The following is a 25,067-nucleotide window of genomic DNA, read 5'->3' as shown; positions in this document are numbered from 1 at the left end:
CCTGTGCCATTGAGGTAAAACTCCTTTTGGCCATTAGGAGTTTCCAGGCCAGGTGAGAGATACAGAAGTACACGTCAGGGAACTAGGTTCTAGAGTAGAAGGAACATTAGGAGCAAATACCTGAATCCTTTAGTTTACAGTTAATTATTGGCATTTCAGCGACGCTAAGCCCTGTGCTTAAGGCAGCCAGGTGCCTCCGGTGTTGGACAGCAGTCACAGGACTGTGCCCTCACATGAGGAGGCAGTGAGAATTCCTTTTTTTTTTTTTTTTTTTAAAGATTTATTTATGCTTTCAAGAGCTGGGATGCAGGCCAGAAATGCGGGGTATAAGAGGATTCCTCAGAGAAGAGTGGGGAGCAAAACAGGTGGATTGACTGAAATCCACTGCTGAGGGGAGCAGTGGGGAGACAGGAGAGGTCTGCTGCACCATGTGGGTCACCTCCCTGGCTGGGGATTGAACTCGTGCTACAGTGGCTGTGGATAGCTTCATAGTGCTGCGTCTTAACCCCTAGTGCCACCAGGGAGGCCCCCTCGTGTTTGTTTTAGAAAGAAGAGCGTGGGTCCCATGAATGCCCTGGACAGATTTGCTGTGCAGAGCAGATGGAGAGTTGCAGTGTGTGAGGCATGTCAGGAGGGGGCGCTGCTCCCACATCTTTTTTTTTCCAAAGATTTATTTTTGTTTATTTATGCATACAAAATCTGAGGTGTAAGCCAGAGGTGTGGGGGGTGTGTATGGGAGGATTCACTGGAGACAGAGTGGGGAGCAGAATAGGCAGATCTACTGAAATACACTGCTGAGAACAGTGGGGAGACAGGAGAGGTCTGCTGCACCATGTGGGTCAGCTCCTTGGGGAGGGGATGGAACTCAGACCACAGTGGTGATAGTACTGAGATTCAACCCCTAGGCCACCAGGGAGGCCCACATCTGTGTTCTTTATGACACACAGCCTTGGGACTGTCATTGTGATGAATGTGGTGGTTTCTGAGCTTGTTCTGTTTTCACCAAATGCACAATTGATACTCTGACATCCTTTTAATAAGTTTCCAATGGTTAAGTATACACATGTTGCAAGCACCTTATAAAAATGGGAGGCTTAACAGGAGTGGATCTTTTTAGTAAGAGCTATCACTAGATGCCGAATTGGGGTCCAGGACAGGAGTGTCAGCTGGTGTCAAGTTTTAGACAGAGGTATTACTTCCAGTCACATCTGTGCAGCTTCTTGCTGGAGCTCAGTCCCTATGTCTGCTCCCTAGGGGCGACCTTTGCCCTGTGGGCTGGATACCCCACAAAACCTGTGAAGTGTGGGTCATCGCTACGAAGAAAAGGAGGGTTCCCTGGGTTGACTGCCAGCATCTGAGCCTTGGGGCTCCCTGAAAGCTGTGAGATGATAATAGTGAGGCCTTGATTTTAAATATAGTCTACCTTGAGAGACCACCCATTCTAAAGGAAATGGATCTTTTTATTTTTGTAAATGGTCTTCAAATACAGATTTCTGATAGTTCATAGTATTTTCAGCCTTTTCTCCAGGTGCCTGTCTTTCAGAGACAGATCTCACTCCATGGCCCTGCTCTGAGAGGTTCAAAGCGCAGAGGTGAGGGCAGGTAGGTAGATGGGGGGGGGGGTCGAAGTTGTCTGTAGCTGCTTTTCAGCTCCCACCTGGGGCCTCTAATAGCCTCAAGACTTGACTCTGTGATGGGAGCCCAGAGGCAGAATGCTTCCCTAGAGCCTTGGACGCCCTCTCGCTCCCTCTCCCCACAGTCCTTTCCAAAACAGATGCGGTGGTGGTGCAGGACGTGCCTTGTTCACTCATGCCTCTTTGGGGATGGAGAGCAGTTGGCTGGCGGCTTTTGACACCTCATTTCTGTATTGTCAGTTGCTGCCTCGCCTCGTCCACTGTTCTTTTTGCTCTTAGTGGAGAACCTCGTGCTTAGTGGCTGCTCCCTGTGTCTTGCTTGTTAACTTTCTTGTGGGTTCTAGGGAGCTGGTCTCCACTTCATGTGATATTTGTGTATTTTTATATTCACTTATTTTTGTATAAAAGAGAGTGAGTGACTGGACTGTGATTTCAAGGATTTGAACAAATACCATATTAAGTGTTTGAAAAAACTGGGACTGAGTGTGTGTATGTGTGTACATACATGCAGTACAGGCACACACCACGCACATGTGCTCGTATACATGAGTTATGGCATGGTGTGAAGGAGAGCCTCCCTCTTGAGCTGGTTGGGGGATGCTTCTCCAAGGGGGTTCAGAGACTGCGTAGCTCTGGAGGAGAGCAGGCCAGCAGATGGTGTGTCGCAGTGCGTGGCTGAGGGGATGGACAGGGCTGGGCCTCTGGCGCGGTGGGCACATCTTCAGGGTAGAATTAACGGAAGAAGATTGGTCAGGATGAGGGACCCTGAAGACCTTTACAACCACTTCCAGGTCCTCTCTGAAGTTAGGACTTCCTGGCACTTGCCACCAAGGCTTCAGACAGGCCCGTGTTTCCAGAACCATGTCTGTCAGCCTCTTCATACCCCAGCAGGTGCCAGCTTGAGCTCCTGCTGCGTCTCCCTTCATGGGCTTTTGGAACCCCCGCCCTGCAGGAGACTCAGGGCAAGTGAGTGTCTGTCTAGACTGTCCCTCCATGCACAGTGGTGTGTGCAGTCTCTGGAGGCCATCATTTTGCATAGTACATTGTGAAGATTTTAGTGTGAAAAGTTCTTCTGTAACACCTAAAAAGCCACATAAATTTTACCATAGGCATGTGCCATGACCTCCTACTGTTAACATTTGTTGCTTCCAAGTTTTCTAATTCTCATGAAGGGTATTCTTTTTATGCAGCTCTTTGTTTGTCATATCAATTGCTGAATTTCTGGGTCAAAGATACAAGCATCTTTGGGCGTTGGTGGGCATTGCCAAGCTGTCCTCCAGATTAGGTTAAACCAAAGAAGTCGTCTTTTTGTTTCCTTTGGCTTCTTCCAGTAGGTTAAAAAGATTCCTCTTTCTCACCTGTTAATTTTGTTTGCTTTGAAACATTCTTCATTTAGAATTGAAAAGGAAATTATTTGCATAGAGTACTTAGTATTTTATTTTCCTGACTTTCTCCCTATGTGTTTTAATTGTCTTATTTTTCTGCTAACCCTTATTTTTCTGCTAAGCAGGGTTAGCAGATATGAAGTTGCCAATTTGAATCTATAATAACTTTGACCCATGGGCCAAATCCAGCTTGCTACTTTTTTTTTTAAACTATGCAGTTGCTTAATTTTTTTTTAAAAAAGATTTATTTATTTATTTATTTATACAAGTACAGTCAGAAGCGTGGGAGGGTGAGAGGATTCACCAGAGCCAGTGGGGAACAGAACAGACAGACCGATGAAATACACTGCTGAGGGGAGCAGCAGGCGCGGCAGGAGAGGTCTGTGCGCCATGTGGGACCCTCCCCGGTGGTGGCCGGGGATCGAACCGGCACTGCAGAGGCTGCGGGCAGCTTCGCAGCCCAGCGCTCAACCTCTGCGCCACCAGGGGAGGCCCCCACTACTTTTGTTTTTTTATGAATCACAAGCTAAGAATGGTTTGAACATTTGTAAATGGTTAAAATAATGGAGTGGAATATTATTTGTGGCATATGAAAATCATATGAAATTTAAACTTCAGTATCCTATCTTGTCTGTGACACAGAGATCAGATGTCAGCCCACCAAGCCCAGGGGGGTTCTCTCTCAGGTCCTCGAAAAACAGTTTGTTACTCCCTGATCTGGAACATGGAGTCCATCACCTTTAGTTTTGACTTAACTTATGGTCTGGAGGAAGCTGTCTGCTCTTCTCGGAAACTTGGCAGGCAGTGTTCAGGAAGCATGAGCTGCGGTCCCTGCTCTGCTTGTTATGTGCTCGTATCTCTGTCTTGATACAGGAGAGCCATGCCAGAGTGTGGCTGTCAGCCATGGTGCCCCTGACCATTCAGGAGCCTCCTGGGGAGTATCTTGTGTGTTGGCGCTTTCAGGGTGAGGCCACGACCCTGGTGGGTGGTCCTGCATGCCCAGCACTCACCAGACAAGGTCACCGGCCATCATGGTCGCCACTGCCCAGACTTGCACTGAGACTCACGCTGATTCCACTTAGAAATGTCGTTGGTGGGCCTCCCTGGTGGCGCAGGTGGTTGAGCGCTGCACTGTGAAGCTTTCTGCAGCTTCTGCAGTGCAGGTTCGATCCCAACCGGCCGGCGAGAATCCCACATGGTGAAGCAGACTTCTCCTGTCTCGCCCGCTGCTCCCCTCAGCAGTGTATTTTGTCAGTCTGCCTGTTCTGTTCATGGCTCTGTCTCTGGTGAATCCTCTCACCCTCCCGCGCATATGGCCTGTACCCAGTTCTTGTATAAATAAATAAATCTTTTTTAAAGAAAAAGCAATGTTGTTTGCAATGTCGTAAAAGCAGTTAGCTGTGAAATCTTTACCCTTGAGTACACGTAGCACCTGTCTGCTGACTCTGGGTGTCTGGGGGAGGCCTGTGCGGTTTTTGGGGTGTGAGCTGTTTTCATGGGACCACCTTTTCTGAAAGAACAGTGGACAGACTTGTCATTCTGACTTGGGTACTGGCAGTTATTTTTTCAAAAGTGAATGAAGTGAACTATGCTTTAAGGAAAACTAACAGTGCTTGTGGCCAGTGATAACATTTGAGCTTTCCACCCCGAGTCAGAATTTGGGAAAGCTTGTATCTACCACTTGGAGTGCAGCAGCTTTCCCAGTACTTAGAAGTTTTTGAATGAAGTTGGTGGTGCTGGTAACAAATGTGGTTTGGGAAGACACTGTATTAATGAGATTTGTCTACATTCCGAAGATCTGCATAACTCGGAACTAGCGTTTTCAGAATGACTGATGTGTGGTGTTACAGACTCATGCATGGGTGAAAGTGCCATCCAGTGTACAAGACAGACCGAAGAATTGCAATGTAAATGGAATTTATATTCCACATGGCAACTAACCTTTGAGAAACTACCACTTGCCAAGTTTTGATGTAGTATCAAAGGACAGTATCATCCTTATCTGAAAGGGTCTCTAAAATACCCCATTTCCTGTTACCTATCCATGTGACATTTTCTTCAAGCCCTTCCACCAGGACTACATGTGATGACAGACTGAGGTAGGAAGATGCATCAGTGTCATCTGATGCCACATCTTCCATTAATAATATATTGAAGGTGCAATGATGCCACTTTTCTCATTAAATGTTTCTGTTTTGGAAAATAGAAACTATGCTAACTTGTGCATTTTAATATCTAATTAAAAAATTCAGTATTTTCCAAATATCAGAATTGGCAAATATTTATGGATATAATTCATGTAAACAGAAACTCCTTGAGCTCTTCAATTCTTTTTAAGAATGTCAAGTGAGGTCATAAGACAGAAAGTTTAATTGTACTCTGTACAATGTACTCTGAAGGTACTTGTGTGAAATGGGAGAAATGATTTTCACTGCTAAATGTTCAGTGACATCTGATGTTCGTTTTTTGTCAAACTAAATGCAGACTGTATCTCTCTGAAAGCTTGTGGAAGTTGCTAAGAAAATTCCTAAAAAGTCAATCTTAAAACAAAACAAAACCAAACCCCCAAATACTAAATGGCATATTTCTCCAAGATATGGATTGTTACACCACTGAAGATAGTAGTTGTATAATTACCATAAAATTGCGGTAATAGTTATAATTTCATGGCAGGCTATTGTGCTTTATATGCATTCACTCTCTCTCAACTAAAGCCTTGCTTAATATCTGATGTTAAGTAACCTGCTACCAGTCACGGGTAGGTTCTAGAGGCGGGATGCAAATGCTTTTTGTCTCACTCTAATGTTCTTTGGTTTCGTTAGAGCCAGCTGAACTGGAGTCAGCTCTAGAAACAGCTAATAAGATCATGTGGCAAAGGCTTTTTGATGACAAGCTGAGGTAAAGACTTTTCTTCAATTTCAGTTTCAAAATCGAGTCAAGTTGCTGCCTTCAGAGCTGTAGAGAGTGTGCAGGGATGGGCAGGGTGCACTGAAGCAGCTGGATGCCTGTGTCCAGCAGTAAACCTACAGCTCCTTAATTGTCTTGGGAAGTGTGATAAAAGATCATTCAGTTGATTTGTGCTCTTCTGGATAATTCGTAATTTCATATCTGCATACTATTGTTGCTTTCAAGGTTTTTCTAGCGACAGTGACCTGCTCTCTCTGACTGTCGACGTGGAGTCTCTCGCTGACTTAGATGATGGAATGGCTTCCAGTCAGAATTCTCCCATGAGAACCTTCGGTCTCCCTCTTCTTCCGGATGCCTCAGCACCAGGGCCTGTTGCTTCTGACAGTGACCAGACCAGAGCAGAGGACGGACTGGAGAGTCGTAGCCTCTTCCCCGGCAGCTTGAAATCCAAGCTTGGCAAGCGAGATTATTTGGAGAAAGCGGGAGAATTAATAAAGCTGGCTTTGAAAAAGGAGGAAGACAAGGACTATGGAGCTGCTTCTGCTTTTTACAGGAAGGGAGTGGATCTGCTCCTCGAAGGTGTCCAAGGTACAGTTCTGCCTGTGGGGTGCGTTCGGCATGTTCTATGTCTGTGTCTGGATAATAAATACATCCGCAGCTCTGTGTTGTCAACTAGCCTAAGTGAAAACAATTCGGAATATGAGAAACGGTGCCGCAGCATGGATTTATACCTTCAGTTCCATGAGCTAGGAGACAGTGTCAGAGTCACTTAACGATCTCCTTTGATCAATTAGTCTACAGAACAAAACAAAACTTGGCAGGTCTCCAAGTCTCTTGTGTGGCTAATAGCCTGTCTTTCCTCCTGTGGCTGGGGCTCCCCGGCCTCCCTGCACCATCCTGCCCCTGGTTGGTCCCAGAATGGTGTCCTGTGTGTGCTCTTGCCGACTTGAGAAGACGATGTGGGGTGCTCCTACCACGAGGGGAGGGACCTGGTCTTGCCTCCTCTGCTCTTCTTGGTGGTGATTCGATGGGCATGAACGATGAGTGTGGTTGAGTGTCCAAGCAGAACTTGCCTTTCTTTAAGCATCAGTTTTTGCTTTAGTTGGTGCCTTTTCCGTCAAGAAGCAGAGTGACACTTACTCCGGTTACATGACTTCTTGGGCACGGTAACCAAAGGCTGATGGGGCTTCTTCCAGTGTTTTCCTTCCAGAGCAATCATTTTCGCTGTTGTCCTGTGGCCTTGGCTTGTGTGTCCATCTCCTGTGGCAGCATGTTTTTGTTGTGGCGCTCCCACCTCCTGTGGCGTCCTGGGGTCCTGAAGCCATGGCCTTCCCCTCCCTTGCCCTCTGTAGGGGCCCCGAGGCCTGTGCGGTGGAGGTGAACGCAGACTGTGCAGGTGGGGGTGAACGCAGACTGTGCAGGTGGGGGTGTGTGTGTGGGCAGCCTAACTGCTGCTCCATTGGGGTTTGGACTCAGTCCTACTTTTAGCTTTTGGTCTCTCCTCTGTGGCTCCCCAGTGCCGTCAGCTCCTCAACTTCCAGGGAGAGGTGCAGTGCCATGGAAGGAGGTGGCTTTGAAGTCCCCAAGTAGCAGCCACTGCCCCGTTTAGCTCCGGCTTCTTAACCTCTGTCCTTGTGGGGGTTTGCCTTAAGATAAATTATTTTACACTCATGTTAATGGAGTTTCAGGAGGGACTGTAGATAAATGTTTGTCATCTTTACCTGGCATTGCAGATTTCACGTTTGATACCTCTTTTGGTGGGCCTAGGAATCAAAAGCTATTAATACTTCTAGCAATAAGGAGGTGGAATCTCCTTGTTTATTTTTTATCCATGTCTTACCAACGTTAGTGATAGTTTGCAGTGGAATCTGTTAGCATAGCTGCAGATAGTTGATTCTGATATTCAGTTCTCATTTGATTTTGCCATCTTGATACGGTTTTATAATTTTGGCTGTGACAATGTTTATTAATCAAGAGAAATGCATTCTGAAGTCTTTGATAACAATTTTTTTTTTTCCAAATTTCATATTCTGTTGGGAGTTTTTTGTTTTCTAGTGGAGGAGTCCGGTCTTAGACACTAATCATTTTCCTTCTTTGTCTGAATTATTCCAGCTTGAAAGTTTAAAATGGTGATGAGGAGTTGCAAACAATTGGCTCTGATGTTTTCCTCTTTTCTTTTTAGTTAATTTTGTGTTGAAACCTCACATAATGTCGAATTGACATGTATAAAACACATCATTGTCATATTTTTCCAAAAGTTATTTGATTTTAATTTGATAACACTTTATAATGTTACCACTTTATGGCACCAGAAAAATAAAAACATTGCTTCAAAGTGAGAATTATGGATGTTTATCAGCAAAATAACAAAAACTCTTATCATTGTGTTACTGTGTGATTATGATGATGAGTTACTTTTTCACTGAAACTTGATACAAACCTTCTGGACCTCTGTCTTAAGCAGTGTTACAAATGAAACAGTTTTCCTATCTGGCCTCTGCCTCTATTTCTGAAACCGGAGTGTACCTTCCTGCCCTGGTTAATTTTTATTGTTAATGTGTCATCAAATCCAAAAAGTCATGAGTAATTTTTATCATTAGTGATCATTATGTGATTTATTCATATAAATTGTGGGAACCACTATCACAAAATTCTAATTTTTAACCAGTACAAAAAATAATCTCCTTCCAGCGCTCCTCATTTACACACGAAACTGTGTCAGATGTGAGATGGCCAGGGTGGCGCCCCTGGTTTGTGAAGTTGTGCTGGGTACTGCCTGGAGAACTTAGGAAATTCTTTTTAAGAAATTTACCCCCAATTTTATTGCAACATAACTGATATGACATTGTATTGATGTCAGAAAAACAACATGATAGCTTGTGTGTGTGTGTGTATGTGTGTGTGTTCATTCCATTTTCCTCACCCACCCATCTGTTGGAGACCTGGGTTGTTTCCATGTCTTGGCTCTTGTAAATAATACTGCAGTGAGCAAAAGGGCGCAGAGAAATCTCTGTGAGATGTTTTATTTCTCTTGACTAGATACTCAGAAGTAGAATTGCTGGATGATAGCTTTATTTTTAATTTTTGAGGACTCTCCATACTGTTTCCCATAATGGTTCCATTGTACCATTTACATTCCCACCAACAGTCACTGCGGTTTCCTATTCTTCATGTTCTTGCCAACATGTGTCACTTATCTTTTTGCCTATTATCATTCTAACATGTGTGAGGCGACACCTCATTGTGGTTTTGACTTGCATTTCCCTGACGTGTGGTGTTGAAATGCCTGTTTGTGTGCCTCTTGGACATTTGTATGTATTCTTTTTTGCGTGTGATATTGCAGTTTATTTTTATAAACTGAGTAGTCCCCATAGTTCTCCCCCCACTGTGGCACCTGTGAACTGTCACCATAGTCCTTTGCACTCTTCTCTCCCCTGTTTGACCCCTGTCTGCTCCACCCCTGCTTGATGCCTCAGATCTATGGTTTGCCTGCAAGTTTTTTCTTTTCCTGATCCTTCTTTGGCTTCCCTGTGTCTGTAAGTGAAACAATCCGATATTTTTCTTTTTCCTTCCAGCTCCATCCATGTTGCTGCAGATGGAGTTTATCTTTTTTGATCACTGAGCAGTATTCCATGGTGTATATGGACCACATCTGCTTGGTCCAGTCATCTGTTTTGGGGCATTGAGGCTGTTTCCATATCTTGGCTATTGTAGGTAGTGCTGCAGTAAACATAGGGGTGCAGATTTCCTTTTGATTAGTGTTTTTGTTTTCTTTGGGTAGGTTCTTAGGAGTGGAATTGCTGGGTCATATGGTAGCTCCATTTTTAGTGTTCTGAGGGTCCTCCACACAGCTTTCCACAGTGGTTGGACCATTTTGCACCCCCACCATTATGGCAAGAGGGTTCCTTTCCACACAATCACCAGCATTGTTGTTGCCAGTTTTTTTTAATATGTGACCCCCTTTTTTCAAGATTTTATTTATTTTTGTGTAGAAGAACTGGGGTGTAGACCAGAGGTGTGTGTGTGTGTGTGGGGGGGTGGTGGTGGTGAGGTGGTGTGACGACTTACCAGAGATAGAGTGGGGGCAGAGGAGGTGGATTTACTGAAGTACACTGCCAAGGGGTGCAGCGGGGAGACAGGAGAGGTCTGCTGCACCATGTGGGTCAACTCCCTGGCTGGGGATTGAACTCAGGTGTAGTGATGATAGTGCTGAGATTTCACCCCTAGGCCACCAGAGAGCCCATATGTGCTATTGTCACTGATGTGAGGTGGTATTTCATTGTGGTTTTGATTTATGTTTCCCTGATTATAAGTGATGTTAAGCATTTTTTCATCTACCTATTGGCCATTTGCATTTCCTCTTTGGAGAAGTGTCTTTTTATCTCATCTGCCCATTTTTTGACTGAGTTATTTGCTTTGTTTTTGTTGAATTATGTGAGCTCTATATAGATCTTTGGTATCAGTCCCTTATCATTTGTATGGTGTACAAATATTTTCTCCCAGCCTATGGGGTGTCTCTTCGTTTTGGGTACTGTCTCTCTTGCTGTATAGAAACTGTTTAGTTTGATGCAGTCCCAGTGTTTTATCTTTTCCTTCTTTCGTTGCTTCTGGGGGTGAGTCCTCAAACCTGTTTCTTCGGAGTATGTCATGGGGTGTGGTGCCTATGTTTCTTCTATGTATTTTATGGTTTCAGATCTTACATTCAGGTCTTTCATCCATTTTGAGTTGGCTTTTGTGTGTGGTGTGAGGTAGTGTTCTAGTTTCATCCTTTTGCATGTGATGGTCCTGTTTTCCCAGCACCATTTACTGAAGAGACTTTCCTTGCTCCGGTGTATGTTTTTCCTCCTTAGTTTCGTATGTTTCTTCAGAAATATGTCTATTCAGATCCCCTGTCCATTTATTAGATTTTTTTATTGAGTTATATGCATCTTTTACGTATTTTGGATGTCAGCCCTTGTCTGATATGGTCTGCAGATCTTTCCTCCATCCTCCAGGCTGGCTCTCTGCATGTGGATGGCTGCCTTTACTGTGCACGAGCTTTTTGTTTACTAAAGTCCCACTTGTTTTTGCCTTTCTGTTTCTGTTTTTGGTGCAAAATCCAAATTATTACCAAGACTAGTGTGAAAGAGTGTATGCCCTATGTTCTTGTAGGATTTTTATGTATGTTCTCAGGTCTTAGGTTCAAGTCTTTAATCTACCTAGGATTGATTTTTGTGTATCGTAAGATCATGGTTCAGTTTCAATATATTGCATGTTAACTGCCCAGTTTTTCCACACACTGTTTGTCGAAGAGACTGTCTGCTCCCCCTTGTACATTCTTAGCTCCTTTGTCATAAGTTAATTGTATATATGTGGGGTTATTTCTGGGCTCTCTTCTGTTCCTCTGGTCTGTGTCTGGTTTTATGCCAGTGCTTTATTATTTTAGTGACTGTAGCCTTGCAATGTAGTTTGAAGTCAGGAAGTGTGATGCCTCCAACTTTGTTCTTTCTCAGGGTTCTTGACTATTTTTGAGGTCTCTTGTAGCTGCATACACATTTCTGGGTTATTTTTTTCTACTTCTGTGAAAAATACTGTTGAAATTTTGATAGCGATTGCTTTGACTGTGCAGGCTGATTTGGGTCGTACTGACATTTTAACAGTGTTGGTTCTTCCATGAGCACAGAATATATTTCCATTCAATTGTCTTCAGTTCCCTAAATCAGTGCCTTATAATTTTCAGTATCTAGATCTTTTATTCTTCTTTTGATTTATTCTGAAGTATTTTATTCTTTTTGATGTCCTTGTAAATGGGATTGTTTGCTTAATTTCATTTCTGATGATGTGTTGTTAGTGTATGTAGATGGCTGATTTTTTTGTATAGACTTTGTATTGTACAACTATTTAAATTTTAACTTTTTGGTGACATCTTCAGAGTTTTCCATATATAATGTTACCTACAGATGGAGACTATTTTACTTTTATTTCTTATGTGATTGCTCTGGCTCTGACTTCTAGTACTGCATTCAATAAGGTGGGGAGAGTGGGCATCCTTGTCTTGTAAAAGATTTTAGCTTTTCACTGTTGATTCTGATGCTTGGCACCGTGGACGATATTCTTTAATTAGGACGGAAATCGGGGCCCCTAGTATGCAAGCTTGATGTGACTTTTCAGAGCTTGATGTGACTTTTATGAGCAGAAGAGCTGCTTCCATGGGAAAGCGCTATTAAAGCATCATGGGAACAGTGATAGCTACAAGTTAGATGAATATAACTCTTGCTCTAACAGTTGCTACCTGTGACCTTGGGTTGGGCTGACATCCTTTACAGTAAAATCATTACTTCTGCATGTGGTAACCCAGAGCAAGCATTTCAGAGCTAAAGAGTGCTTGATACAGGGTTCTTTTCAGTTGGCAGGTTTTGTTATTCTAAATACTAACTGGTCATCGTGACTAGACTGCTCAATGTGAAGGAGTTTATCCTGGCCTTCTGTAGACCCTGTGACAGCGGCTTGGTGTGAAGTGCGGGCACTCCTGCTCACCACCCTGCTCTTGTGACTTTGGCTCCTCCCTTGGAACCTGACACCGCACATTTCCTCAGACAGAAAATGGCTCTGGAAATGAAGGTGCTGGGTACTCCTCCCAGTTCTGGGTCCTTGTGGATTTAGAAGAAAAAAATCCAGAAGTCAAGACTGAAGCATCCCTTTGCACTTCCGTGGAGAATGTCTCAGCTCATAGGCTTTCATTTCTGTCTTGTTTGTATGTGACTGCAGGTGACTGTGATGAATAATCTGTGTTCTCAGCGTGGGCTTATTGCAATAATTGTATAATATACAGTGGTAAATGGGTGTTGATGAAATGTTTAAATAGCAACAATTTACTGTCTGTTTCAAACTTGTCACTGTGTAAGGGTTTTTAACATTTTTCTACCTCAGATCGGGTCTATAAGCTGAACTGTGGACGATCATCTTGGGCTTTGTCTAAGGACACCAAAATTTAGAGGGTGCAAACCTTTAATGTAATGATTCCAGAAGCTTGGCACTCAGTTAGCAAGAATAATTACTTAAAACAGGAAGCTACCAGATGGCGAGCACTGCTAGTAACACCCATCTGTGGGCTGCGTTATGAATCAGAGTTGATTTGCGAGCTGGTTTTGTTTAGTTTGTTCCAAGTGTCAGAGCTGCTGGTTCACTGTGCTTGAAGGGTAGTTGCTGTGTTCCCCCTTTTACCCGTGGAGAAAACCCAGACTTGTTTGCTGAAGGACCCAGACCCCCTTTTCCCCAGGATTTACATCTAGGTCTTTCAGAGTTCAAATTCTGTTGTCTTTCCACTATGCCGAGCTACTCTTCACACAGCTTCCTCCTAATTAGATTAGCTTTTCAAAATGAAACAGCAACAAGTATTTAGTACCAGATAGTTTATGGCTTTATTTTCGGTATTTTCCTTGCCCATTTGATTCTTGCTCTTTCAACCCGTCCATCTAGTGCTCTGTTTGACATGTCTTTGTTATTCACCTGGTACGTGCTCAAGATGGTGGTAGTGAATAGAAATTTTTTTTTTTGGTAAAAAGATAAATTGAGTGGTGGTCCAGACGAGATCTCTAAGGCCTCCCCTCTGCTTCCCTCTTCATTTATATCTTCTGCATCCATCGAGTCTCATAGTGAAAAGAGTTCCTGATGTTGTTGGTGTCTGATTTTTCTTTAATAATCTTTAATAATATTTTTGGTGGGTGAGACTATTTTTGATGTTGCTCCTCAGCTGAGAGATGCAGTCTGCAATTTTTGTCTCAGCAAATGGCACACCAGGCTGTTTTTTGTAGCTTGCCCTGTCCCCGGGTAGCTGTGTGCTAGACGTTGTTATTTCCAGATATGTTTAAAATATTTCACCAGCTGACCCAGTATGCTGAGGGACAGCATTCCTGAGCCTCCTGCTGGCTGCTGAGCGCTGTGCTCCCCCTCTCTTTCCCACGGCAGGAACGGGGTTCCTGGAGAAGCCACAGACCCACTGGCGTCTTGTTTCCTCTGAGTTGCTTAGATGGAGTGTCCACGGCACGCTGAGCCTCGGGTGGTTAGACCTGTGCACTCAGGGAGGCGCAGAACAATAAATAACAGTAATAACAAGCGAGAAGCTCAAGTTTACTTAGGGAAGAGTAGCCTAGACCATGGACTTATTACTCTAGTGACAGTTGCTCAAGACTGGGAAACCCAACGGCTATATTGGGTTGTTGGAAAAGTCATGACGTGTAACCACATACGTCATGACTTTTCTGACAGCCCAGATAGGTGTCCTCTGGAGTGGATGGATGTGTGAGAAGGTGGGGAATCGATGCTGATAGAGAGACGCAGGGGGCAAGCGTATTGATGAATTTCAGGAATGAAAATATTTAGTAACATTAAAATTTGTTACTTGTTTATGATGTGTGTTAACTCTGATCCTAAGAAAGTGTGTTTATCTTAAGGCCCTACAAGGTGCACCTAGACTGGGCATGGGGGTGGTGGAGTGAGTCTGACCCACCGCTGCCGCTGCCCTGCCTGGCTCCTGCCTGTTCATTAGTGAGCCCCTTGAGAGCTTGTTTCTGCTGCTTCTGTTTTGACTCATCGCTGCTTTGTTTAATTTTAGAATAGCTTTCCAGTTTTGCACAAATGACCGCTGAAATTTTGTAGGGATGGGATTAAATCTGTAAATATAATATGTGGAATAGAGCCATCTTAAAATTAAGCCTTCCAGTCTATGAACAAGGTTGTCTTTTTTTTTTTTTAATAGAGGCATGTTTTATTTATTTATTTATTTATTTGTTTGTTTTGTTTATACATGCACTGGGTACAGTCAGAAGCGCAGGAGGGTGAGAGAATTCACCAGAGCCAGAGCAGGGAGTAGAGCAGGCAGAAAGACCGAAGTACACTGCTGAGGGGAGCAGCGGGTGGCAGGAGAGGTCTGCGCGCCATGTGGGACCCTCCTCAGGTGGCCGGGGAGCAGCCGGGGATTGAACCAGCGCCGCAGAGGCCGCGGGCAGCTTCGCAACCCAGGGCTCTACCGCTGCACCACCGGGGAGGCCCTGAACAAGGTTGTCTTACCGTTTATTTAGATCCTGTCATTTTTTTCAGCAGTGTTTTGTAGTTTTTTTTTTTTTTTAAAGATTTATTTATTTATGCATACAAGAACTGGGGTACAGAACGAGGTGTGGAGGGTAAGAGGATTCACCAGAGACAGAGTGGGGAACAGAACAGCCAGAATGACCGAAATACACTGCTGAGAAGAGCAGTGGGGAGACAGGAGAGGTCTGCCGCACCTTGTGGGTTGTTCCGCGGCTGGCAGGGATCAAACTGGCTCTGCAGAGGCTGCAGACAGCTTCACAGCAGTGCGTTCAACCGCCTGCGCCACCAGGGAGGCCTGTTTTGTAGTTTCCAACGTGAGGCTTTCACCTCCTTGGTTCAGTTTATTCCTGTGTATTCTTCGATGTGGTTATAAATGGACCAGGTTCCTTAATTTGCTTTTAAATTATTCACTCCCCAAATTTGTCTTCCCACCACCCTTTCCCACCCTGTCCTCACTGCTAGATTAACTTCCTTCATATTTAGCTTCAAGGGAGTCTCCTATTCAAAACTCTGAATAGCAGGTAATGTCCAAATCTCTCACCTAGGGCTCAAGGCCCTTCTATATATATATATTTTTTTTTTTTGGTAAGATTTATGTTATTTATTTATGCATACAAGAACTAGGGTCTAGACCAGAGCTGCGCAGGGTTGGGGGTGGGGGTGAAAGGATTCATCAGAGACAAGAGTGAGGAGCAGAACAGGTGGATCTGCTGAAATATCACTGCTGAGGGGAGCAGCGGGCAAGACAGGAGAGGTCTGCTGTGCCATGTGGGTTAGCTCCCTGGCCAGGGATCGAACTCATGCTGCAGTGGCTGGTGATAGCTTCATAGGGCTGAGACTTTAACCCTGACGCCACCAGGGAGGTCCAAGGCCCTTCTGCTTCTAACCAACCTTCCTTTCCAGCTTTCTTACAACTTTCCATCAAGTCCCACCAAAAAAAAAAAAAAAAAAAATTATTCACTCCAGGTATATAAATACACAATTGATTTTTGTGTGGTGATCTTGTATCTAGCAAATGAGTCAATAGTTTATTAGCTTTAGGTATTTTTGTGGATTCTTCAGGATTTCTATGCATAGGATTTTGTCACCTGTGAATAGGTAGTTTAACTCCTTCCTTTTCAACTTGGATACCTTTTATTAATATTTTAAAATTTCTCCCTTCCCTTCCCTTCCCCTTCCCCTTCCCTTTCCCCTTCCCCTTCCTCTTCCTCTTCCCCCTCCCCTCCCTTCCCCTCCCCTTCCCTCCCCTCCCCTCCCCTCCCTTCCCCTCCCCTTCCCTCCCCTCCCCTTCTTTGCTTGTTTAATAGTCTGGCTAGGACTCTGGTACAGTGTTCATTAGCACTGGGAAAGGAAGGTGATTTTCTTCTTCCAGATCTTAGGGGAAAAGCTTTCAGTCTTTTACTGTTGGGTACGATATGAGCTATTGGTTTTTCACAGATTTTTCCATTATGTTGACATTCCCTTCCACTTCTAGTTTTTTTTGATTTTTTTTTTTTTTAACTTTTATGTAGGAATGGGGTATAGGCCGGAGGTCTATGGGGTGAGAGGAATGACCAGAGACAGAGTGGAGAGCAGAACAGGCAGATCTACTGAAATCCACAGCTGAGGGGAGCAGCGGGGAGACAGGAGAGGTCTACTGTGCCCTGTGGGTAAGCTCCCTAGCTGGGGATCGAAGTCAAGCCACAGTGGTGACAGCCTGAGACTAACCCCTAGGCCCTAGTTTTTGGAATGTTTTTATCGTGAGAGTGTTAGATTCTGTCCCAGGTTTTTTTTGTCTTTTGCATCAGTTGAGATGGTCATGTGGTTCAACCTTCTTCACTAGATGACACAGATTTTCTTGCATTGATCCACTCTTACGTTCTGGGATAAAGAGATTTTATCTTATAGTTGATGGTAATTGTGCCTTTGGCTGTCTCTTGTAATACTTTGTCATCAAATTTGGGGTGTTTTCACCTATTCACATTTTTTTTCCTGCCCATTTCACTACCTCCCCCCCTCCCCCATCCCCACTCCCCACTCCCATTTTTTGAGTTGACTGTGCCCAAGTGTGAAGCTTCCTGCTGTAGGCACCTGAGTCTGGCACCTCCTTTAACACCTTATTCAGACTGGGCAACGTCTCCTCTGCTGGCCTCATGTTTTCTGGTCTTTTTTTCCTGTCGACTTAATGTGCTGCTAAGTCCATCTTAACTCTAGAATTTCTTTTGGGTTCTTTCCTTTTTCCACAGCTTTTGTTTTTATTGTTAACTGTGTTTGATTATTCATTGTCTTTGTGCTTTAATTCCTTAAACATGTTTCTTTTAGTTCTTTGATCACATTTATAATAGTTGTCTTGAAGTGTTTATCTCCTGAGATTCACTTGTGCTCTCTCCGGAGACAGATGCTATTGACACTTTGTTTTTTTTCAGACCATACAGTTATTATTTCTTTGCATGTTTCATTTTTTTTTTTTAAGATTTTAAGTTTTTTAAGATTTTATTTATACAAGCACTGGGTACAGTCAGAAGCACGGGAGGGTGAGAGAATTCGTCAGAGTGGAGAGCAGAGCAGAACAGGCAGACTGACGAAGTACACTGCTGAGGGGAGCAGCGGGCAGCAGGAGAGATCTGCATGCCATGTGGGACCCTTGCCCGGTGGCCAGGGATTGAACCGGTGTTGCAGAGGCTGTGGGCAGCTTTACAACCCAATGCTCAACCACTACGCCACCGGGGAGGCCCTGCATGTTTCATTTTTAAAAACTCACTTTTTAGATTAGTGGCAACTCTAGATTCTACCCCCACTCCCACCCCTTTTCCAGGGCTGCTGAGGGTGATGGCTGCTTTTGTTTGGTGTCAATCGTTCAGAGTGTGACTGAACCGGTGTGAGCCACGGAGGCGGCCCCCCTCCCTGAGTGTGTCTACAGGGGTCAGGGCAGTCAGGGTCAGTCCACTCTCCCACCCTGGGTTTTGCTTTGTGCATGGCCAGGCCTCCCCTGCCCCTGGAAGGAAGCCCCTGGAAGCCTTCTGTGGTCTCTTCTGTGTATGCATGTGACTTTCAAGACCCCCAGGAATATTCTGGAGCTTCCCAAAGCACACTGGCTGTCTCGGTCATTAGATATCCCTGTGAGATATTGGCTCGCCTTTGGCTTGGGCTGCTGTGATTTCAGTAGCATGGAACTTCTCCGTGGAGCACTGGATCAGACCAGCCCTCCAGCCATGGCAAGGCCGTCAGTCCATGCGTCTGCTCTTGCGCTGGGCCAGGGATGGGCCACCATGTATCTTGGCATCTCTTACTGCAATTCAGTCCTTTTTCTTACATATTTTTTAATTTGTTGGATGTCCCTAGTTAATCCCAAGAGTTGTTGATTTTGATCTTTTGTCTGCAGAGGTTTCATTGAATGCCTCACTCTGACATTTTGAAAGGCCCACTTTCCATCATTTTATAACAGCTTTATAAAAAAAAAAACTTTATAACGGCTTTTCTGACTGGCTCTTACTTGGCTCAAACCCATTCTCTCTCTGGTGGCCTGGGTAAGTTTTGGGAGATGGAGTCTATTATGTCACTTTCTTGCAGTGAGCCATGGTGTCCAGGATGAAATCTCAGCATCTTGCTGTTCGTGGGCCACACGAGCGTTGGCTGTCACTCCCTATCCAGGCTCATCTTTATCTATCTATCTATCTATCTATCTATCTATCTATCTATCTATCTATCTATCTATTCAAGCACTGGGTACAGTCAGAAGCGCGGGAAGGTGAGAGAATTCACCAGAGCCAGAGCGGGGAGCAGAGCAGGCAGAAGGACCGAAGTACACTGCTGAGGGGAGCAGCGGGCGGCAGGAGAGGTATGCGCGCCATGTTGGACCCTCACCCAGAGGCTGGGGATCGAACTGGCGCTGCAGAGGCTGCGGGCAGCTTCGCAACCCAGCGTTCAACCGCTGCGCCACCGGGGAGGCCCTGTCCAGGCTCATCTTGAGCTGCTCCTCTCCACGCAGTTTGCTTTACCCACGTGGCCTTCACTTGCCGCCTGGAGGGCACTGGGTCCCTCATGATGGATTTCACTCGGGCTGTGTTCTGGGCGAGTGCTGTCCTGGGCTGCTCAGTTGCTATCTCCTTGTTCAGCAGGGAGCCTACCTTTATTCAGACTAGAATAGATGCTGAACTTTGTTGCCACTGTAGTTGTTTTGCTGTAAGTACTTGTCACATTTACAGTGAAGTGATTTTGTGCAATCATTTATTGACTGAACATCTTATTTACTTGCAATGTCCTCAAAGACAACACATATTCTCATTGATTATGTTTCCTAAGCATAGTGCCTGGTACCTGAGATCTTCTTTATAGACATTTTTAAGTGAGAATCATCCTTTACATACATGTAAATGGACAGCTGACCAGGATGGAGGACAAGGCCTTTTCCGAACACTTCTGGAGGAGGCCATGAGTAAGTTGGTCTGAAAGACGGAAGTGAGGATGAAGAAAATGAGGATGTCAGGTAGGCTTAAAATGCTGCTGGCCTGCACCTCAGTTCTCTCTGTACAAATTGCAGGTTTGCAGTGTGAGGCACAGTCCCTTGTTGCTGTCTGAGTGGTATTGGTAGCTCTGCAAGTAGCAGAACTCATTGTGGAGACTTGTGGGTTTCTGGCTTCAAGAAATGCCCTTGTGTCCTGTCCCCCTGGACTGTCTTGGTCGTGTGTTTCCTATTCAAGCATCCTTGGAATGAAGGCTCTGCTGTGTCTTGATGAAACCCAACCCCAAACTCTCCCAAGTAAGTATGTGACCTTAAGCTCAAAATTGGCAGCTGGAAAACTTGTTTGATTACGGTGTGACACTCCTGTTCTTTGGGGAACAAGGTGGTGATACCTGAGGCACTTCCCAGTATCTCATCAGGCACCTGTCACTGCTCTCAATAGCTCTGCTGGGAGGGAGAGTGCAGTAGCTCAGTTTAAAAGTATTTGTGTCAGGCCTCCCTAGTGGCTCAAGTGTTAAGTCTCAGCACTATCAAGTTATCTGCAGCCACTGTGGCCTGAGTTCCATTCCCAGCCAGGGAGCTGACCCACATGGCGCAGCAGACCTCTCCTGTCTCCCCGCTGCTCCCCTCAGCAGTATATTTCAGTCAGTCTGTTCTGCTTCCCACACTGGTGAATTCTCTTACCCCCATACCTCTGGCCTATACCCCAGCTCTTGTATGCATAAATAAATAAAATAAAATCTTTAAAAAATACTCATTCAGGAGAGTTACACAAACTTGCACGTATAAGGGCTAATTCTCTGCTATTTCTGAAATATTTGGCCATGAAAATATATAAACAGGAAACCTTGCTTCCTAGGAGCCCTTATTCCCAAGGTTTTTCTATACTACAGGTAACAATCACTGATGCTCTAAAAATTGCCTGTTGTAAAAAGAGAAGGAGCTCTTAACAAATAGTATAGGGTTGGACTTACTTCTTAACTTAGATTTTGTTAGCTCTGAAAACAGAACTTTAGAAATTGTGTATCTTAGGTCTTCAGAAATGTTTATCTAAGGATCCTTATTTGTAGTATTTATCAAATAATAATCTCCTGTGTGATTTGAACTCAAGCAGGATAAATGGAATATGAATCTGTCTTTTGGACATATTTGGTTCTTCTTCATCTGTGGGTATCGTGTGTGTGTTGGGGAGGCTTGGGGTGGGGATGGTGATTATAGAAGGAATGGGTACTGTACATTAGCCAAGATGGTGAACTTTGGAAATCTGAACACTCCTAGGACCTAGCCCACTGCCACTGATGGGAAGAAAGTGCCTTATTTCCTGCGGGGTTACAGCTGAAGGAAGAAATTCTGGAAGGACCCCTGGCTGGCATGTGTTTCTTGAATTGCTGGTTGTTTTGGTGTCAACTTTCATCTTGGAAGTTTCATGTTGTAATGATGTAAATGTTTACTGGAAATTGCAAATTGGGAAAGAGAATCACTTTTCTGCTTCTGCAAAAGCTAGGTAAAGCATTGATGTGGGGTGAAGTAGCTGTGGAGTTTTATATTCAGATTGTATGAACAGTAAACAGAGCATCTAAAATAACCACTTGCACAGTGCAACAAACACATCATCATTTGCTTAAAAAAGAGTTATAATTACAGTTGACGAAGCATGGACACCATAAAAAATGCATTAGTTTGGCTTGACACATTAATTACCTGTTTTTGCAGATGTTTTTATGTATTGTTGTGTGAACAGTTTACAAAATAATTACAGGAAAGTCATATGGAAAATAAACTAAGTGGGTGGTTTCTCATCTAAATATTTTCATTCATGTGAGTCTGTGTGAGGCACAGCTGCTCTATTGCAGAAGCAGAGAGACATGAGGCTTCTCGAAGGGTTTTATTAGACAGTCGCTGTCATCAGTTTCACCACATTTTATAGCTTTAGCAACACGGTTTATAAACATTAAAACGAGAGGGTTTCTTTACTCGCTGTTATTACTGCAAAACCTTGATTCTGGTCAGGAGAAGTGTAGATACTGCGTAGTTTAGACTGAACCAGAGACCTGGACAAACTCTAAACGGAAAACTGCTGTCTCAGGTTGCAGGGCACCTTGAGAAAGAATTAACCAATATTAAGTAATTATTGGAGTTACAGTTTCAGGTAACGTAGAGGCTAAGTTTTATCTTAATAATCAAGCTGAGCCTTGTATATGTGGCACAGAAGTTCAGTTTATACTCTTTCAGGAAATACAGAAAATGAAAATTTGCTTTTTCCCAGGAGCTTTCTATTTTGCCTTTCATAGTCTGAACGTGAGAAATAGCCAGAGTGTCATGCTGACTCCAGGCTTTTACAATGTCAGAAATCCCACCACGGTTTATGATTAGAACATCATTGCTGTATTTTCCTACTTTTCATAAAATTAAATCAAAACGGAGGTTCTTTTTAGCCCAGCCATGCCGCTTCTTACCACGTTCCTCAGTCGCTTTCCCTGGGCAGTGCCGTGCAGGTGAGACATAGCTGCACATGGTTTCTGACACTTTCTGTAACTGTTGTTGAGATTAGAGAAAGGGATATGGCATCATTTGACTGAAGGTATTATCAGCCCAGGTGACACTGGTGTGAAATCGTTCATTCACTTTAACATAGCTTTATTGGGGGCTGCTGTGGGCCGGATCCTAGGCGATCCCAGGAGAAGCTGAACACCGAGCCAGGCCTGGCACCATCGGGGGCCTTGATTCTGGAGTAGTAGGAAAGTGAGTGTTGTGGAGGGCATGTCCACTCTGGTGGCCCCAGAGAGCCATCCTCTGGGGAGGCTTTTCTTCAGTATGACACAGCCTTTGAGTTAAATGTAGAGATACATGTCTGCGGTAAATCAGTCTGAAGAAAGATGGGATGGAGTCTGTTTAAGGCTGGTGTGCTCTACAGTTGATTTTTAAGGTGGGGATGCATCAAAGGGCTTGATGGAGCTTCTAGGATTAGGAAGCATTTACTCCTTGTAATCAGTAATTCTCTTGTCCCCTATATATCTCAAAGGAAAAACAGGTGAACCAATATGACATCAAGAAACAGTCGTTGGACTTTAGAGTCTTGCATGGATTTGCTACTTCTTTTGAGATGTTTCTTATAGCCAGTGAAAGAATAAGCAGAAGCTTTGGGATGTGGGTGGAAGGGAACTCCCCATATTTACCAATGAGGCAGAAAAAAATTACTAGTTTACATGGAGTTTGACTTGCAAATTTTTCCCATCTTATTCTACCCTATGAGGCAAGATTTTAGTTCCTTGATTTTAATTTTTTATTCCCTTTTCTGTTAATTTATCTCCAGCCCTTCAAATTCTTTTCATCTCTTGTACACCATTTGTTTAGAACACAGGGGACAAAAAGGACACTTGGGGTGACAGTGATAATTTGCTTTTATTTTTTTTTTTTTGTTAAGATCTTATTGTCACTGGGAGACTGGTCATTATTTTGAGGGGATCTTTTGGGCACTCCCTTTTAAAAGGCAAGACTAGAAAAGTAGGTTAGGGAGCATAAAGAAATTGCTGGATCTAAGCACAGGCTCTCTGTAGGCTTTTAACACTTCATGATCTAATGATGTTGTATTTTTAGTACCATTGGTGGTGAAACTGCTAAGCAACATGGCAAGCAGCCGTAACTGGGGAGCGCCTGGGCCCCAATACTACGATTCTTGCTTTTACTGTTCTTTGAACTTCTAGGGGTCACTGTAACACTTGGTTTTGGGAGAAAAAAAAAAGAAACCACAACGTAAGCAGGGATTGGTTAAATGCAGACAGGAAGCAGATTCCCTGCCTGACTGGGTTTGTATTAAATAGGGAAGGACTGAGGGCACCAGAGTTGGAGTAACATGCAGAACCGTAAATTACTGTTCTTCTCAAGGTTGCCTTTTGTTGTCAGAACACTTAGCTTAAGTCAGAAATGGTAGGTTATACCTGAAAAGAACAAAAAACCATTAAATATAATAAATCAGCACTTAAAGAAAAAAAAAAAAAACTGTAACCACCAAGGCCATCTGAGACAGGAGTATTTCTTTTATGGAATTAAAATTATAAAAAACAAAAACCAACAAACGCTCATCCCAGCAAGCCCAGGTTGATTTGATTTTCTTTTTAATGTGACACACCTCAGTGGAGACCAGCCAGGCTTGACCACGAGTGTGCTGGGGTAGAGCTCACTGGAGAGCGTGTGTGGGGTCGGAGACCAGAGACATGATTACGAAAGAGACTAAGGGAGCCATGCGGGGGTTAAAATCTGTGTAAATGGCGAAAATCGAGTATCTTAAAATTTCCCATGAAATTCAAGAAGGGAAACACAACCAGGTTTCCTTCCATTGTTGCTTGCTTTTCTTTTTTCCTTAAGATTTATTAATTTATACAAGAACTGAGGTACAGGCCAGATGTGTGGGAGGGTGAGAGCATTCATCAGAGACAGAATGGGGAACAGAACAGGCAGACTGATGAAATACACTGCTGAGGGGAGCAGTGGGCGAGACGGGAGAGGTCTGCTGCGCCATGTGGGTTGCTTCGCGGCCGGTGGGATCAAACCAGCACTGCAGAGGCTGCAGACAAATTCACAGCACTGCACTGCTCAATTGCCTGTGCCAATGGGGAGGCCCCATTGTTGCTTACTTTTGTTGAATGAGTTTTTAATGACTGGGGCAGAATAACAAACTGGAAGAATTAGTCTTTATTCTGGGTTTTGAAACTGATTTCCATTAGTTCCATGAGTAAAAATGTCTGTTGTTTTTATAATGGGTGAATGAGTAAAGGCTTTTGTTTTCCAGAGAAACTCATGGGTAACAGGGCGCTGGAGAGCGCAGTGTCTCAGAAAGTCCCCACTCCTGTGCTCTGATTTCCCTGTGAGCCTGTCAGCTGCCTTCTTCTGGCTCCTCCTCCCTTGTTCTCCCCCATGGTGTGATCAGATAGGTCTGCCTCAACTTGTTTTTATTTTTTTTTCATCTTTGTTCCCACCACTTGTCCTGTGCTCTGGTTTTTTTTTTTTGTTGTTGTTGTTCTCAGTGACAATAAAATAATCTAATTCAAATCCAGTTATATTTAAACAAAAATGTTGAAAGGAAACATGGCAGAAATGCAAGTCCCCTGAAGTGTGATGCTGAAACTGAGTAGATGTGGAGGCTGTAGAACATGACCCAAACACAGATGCAGACACCTGAGGAGAAACAACAGTAACAGAATTTATTTTCTCCGGGAGGGAGGGAGAAAGTATTTACACATGGGCATGTGGCCAGGTGTTGTCTCTCCTACCCCACATTGCACCTGCTGAGCAGAGGCCAGCCCAAGCAACTCTTTCTCACCACCTCCCCCCATTCCAGTGGAGTCTGGAAGGCTCCACTTTCTACCATTGAATTGGCTGAGGCTCATCCATGACTTAGAGGCTGCCCTTCATTCTTCCTCTTAAAATGGCCCAGACCTGGTATGGACTTAGTCTCTTCTATTAACTTGTAATTGACAAAGTCACTTCATATGTCTGAGCCTTAATTTCCTCAATAAAAAAGGAAGATATGTAAGTCTTGTAAATAGAATGTGATGTGAGGGGGTGACATGTGCTTATGGGCTCTTGGGTAGATCAGAGCATCATGAGTCTGCTGTCTGTAACTGACTTCTT

The 25,067-nt window shown here is 44.1% G+C and overlaps 1 protein-coding gene across 4 annotated transcripts in view; it reads left to right on the top strand.

Moving 5' to 3' along the window:
• Positions 1 to 25,067, top strand: part of RPS6KC1 (ribosomal protein S6 kinase C1) — a gene marked incomplete at both ends in the record, with an annotated part of 126,033 nt that overhangs the window by 39,200 nt on the left and 61,766 nt on the right. For 3 of the 4 annotated variants that reach the window (XM_084244842.1, XM_084244843.1, XM_084244841.1), the window contains one exon: positions 6,152 to 6,514. The exons of the other annotated variant lie outside the window; for it this stretch is intronic. In XM_084244842.1, coding sequence (XP_084100968.1) covers positions 6,152 to 6,514 — 363 coding nt within the window. The remainder of the gene's footprint in view (positions 1 to 6,151; positions 6,515 to 25,067) is intronic. 4 annotated transcript variants of the gene reach the window in all.

The sequence above is a fragment of the Talpa europaea genome (assembly GCF_964194135.1).
Source record: "Talpa europaea genome assembly, chromosome: 10".
Lineage (NCBI taxonomy): Eukaryota > Metazoa > Chordata > Mammalia > Eulipotyphla > Talpidae > Talpa > Talpa europaea.
The sequence above is the reverse complement of the archived record's forward strand: the minus strand, read 5'-3'. Positions and strand labels throughout refer to the sequence as shown.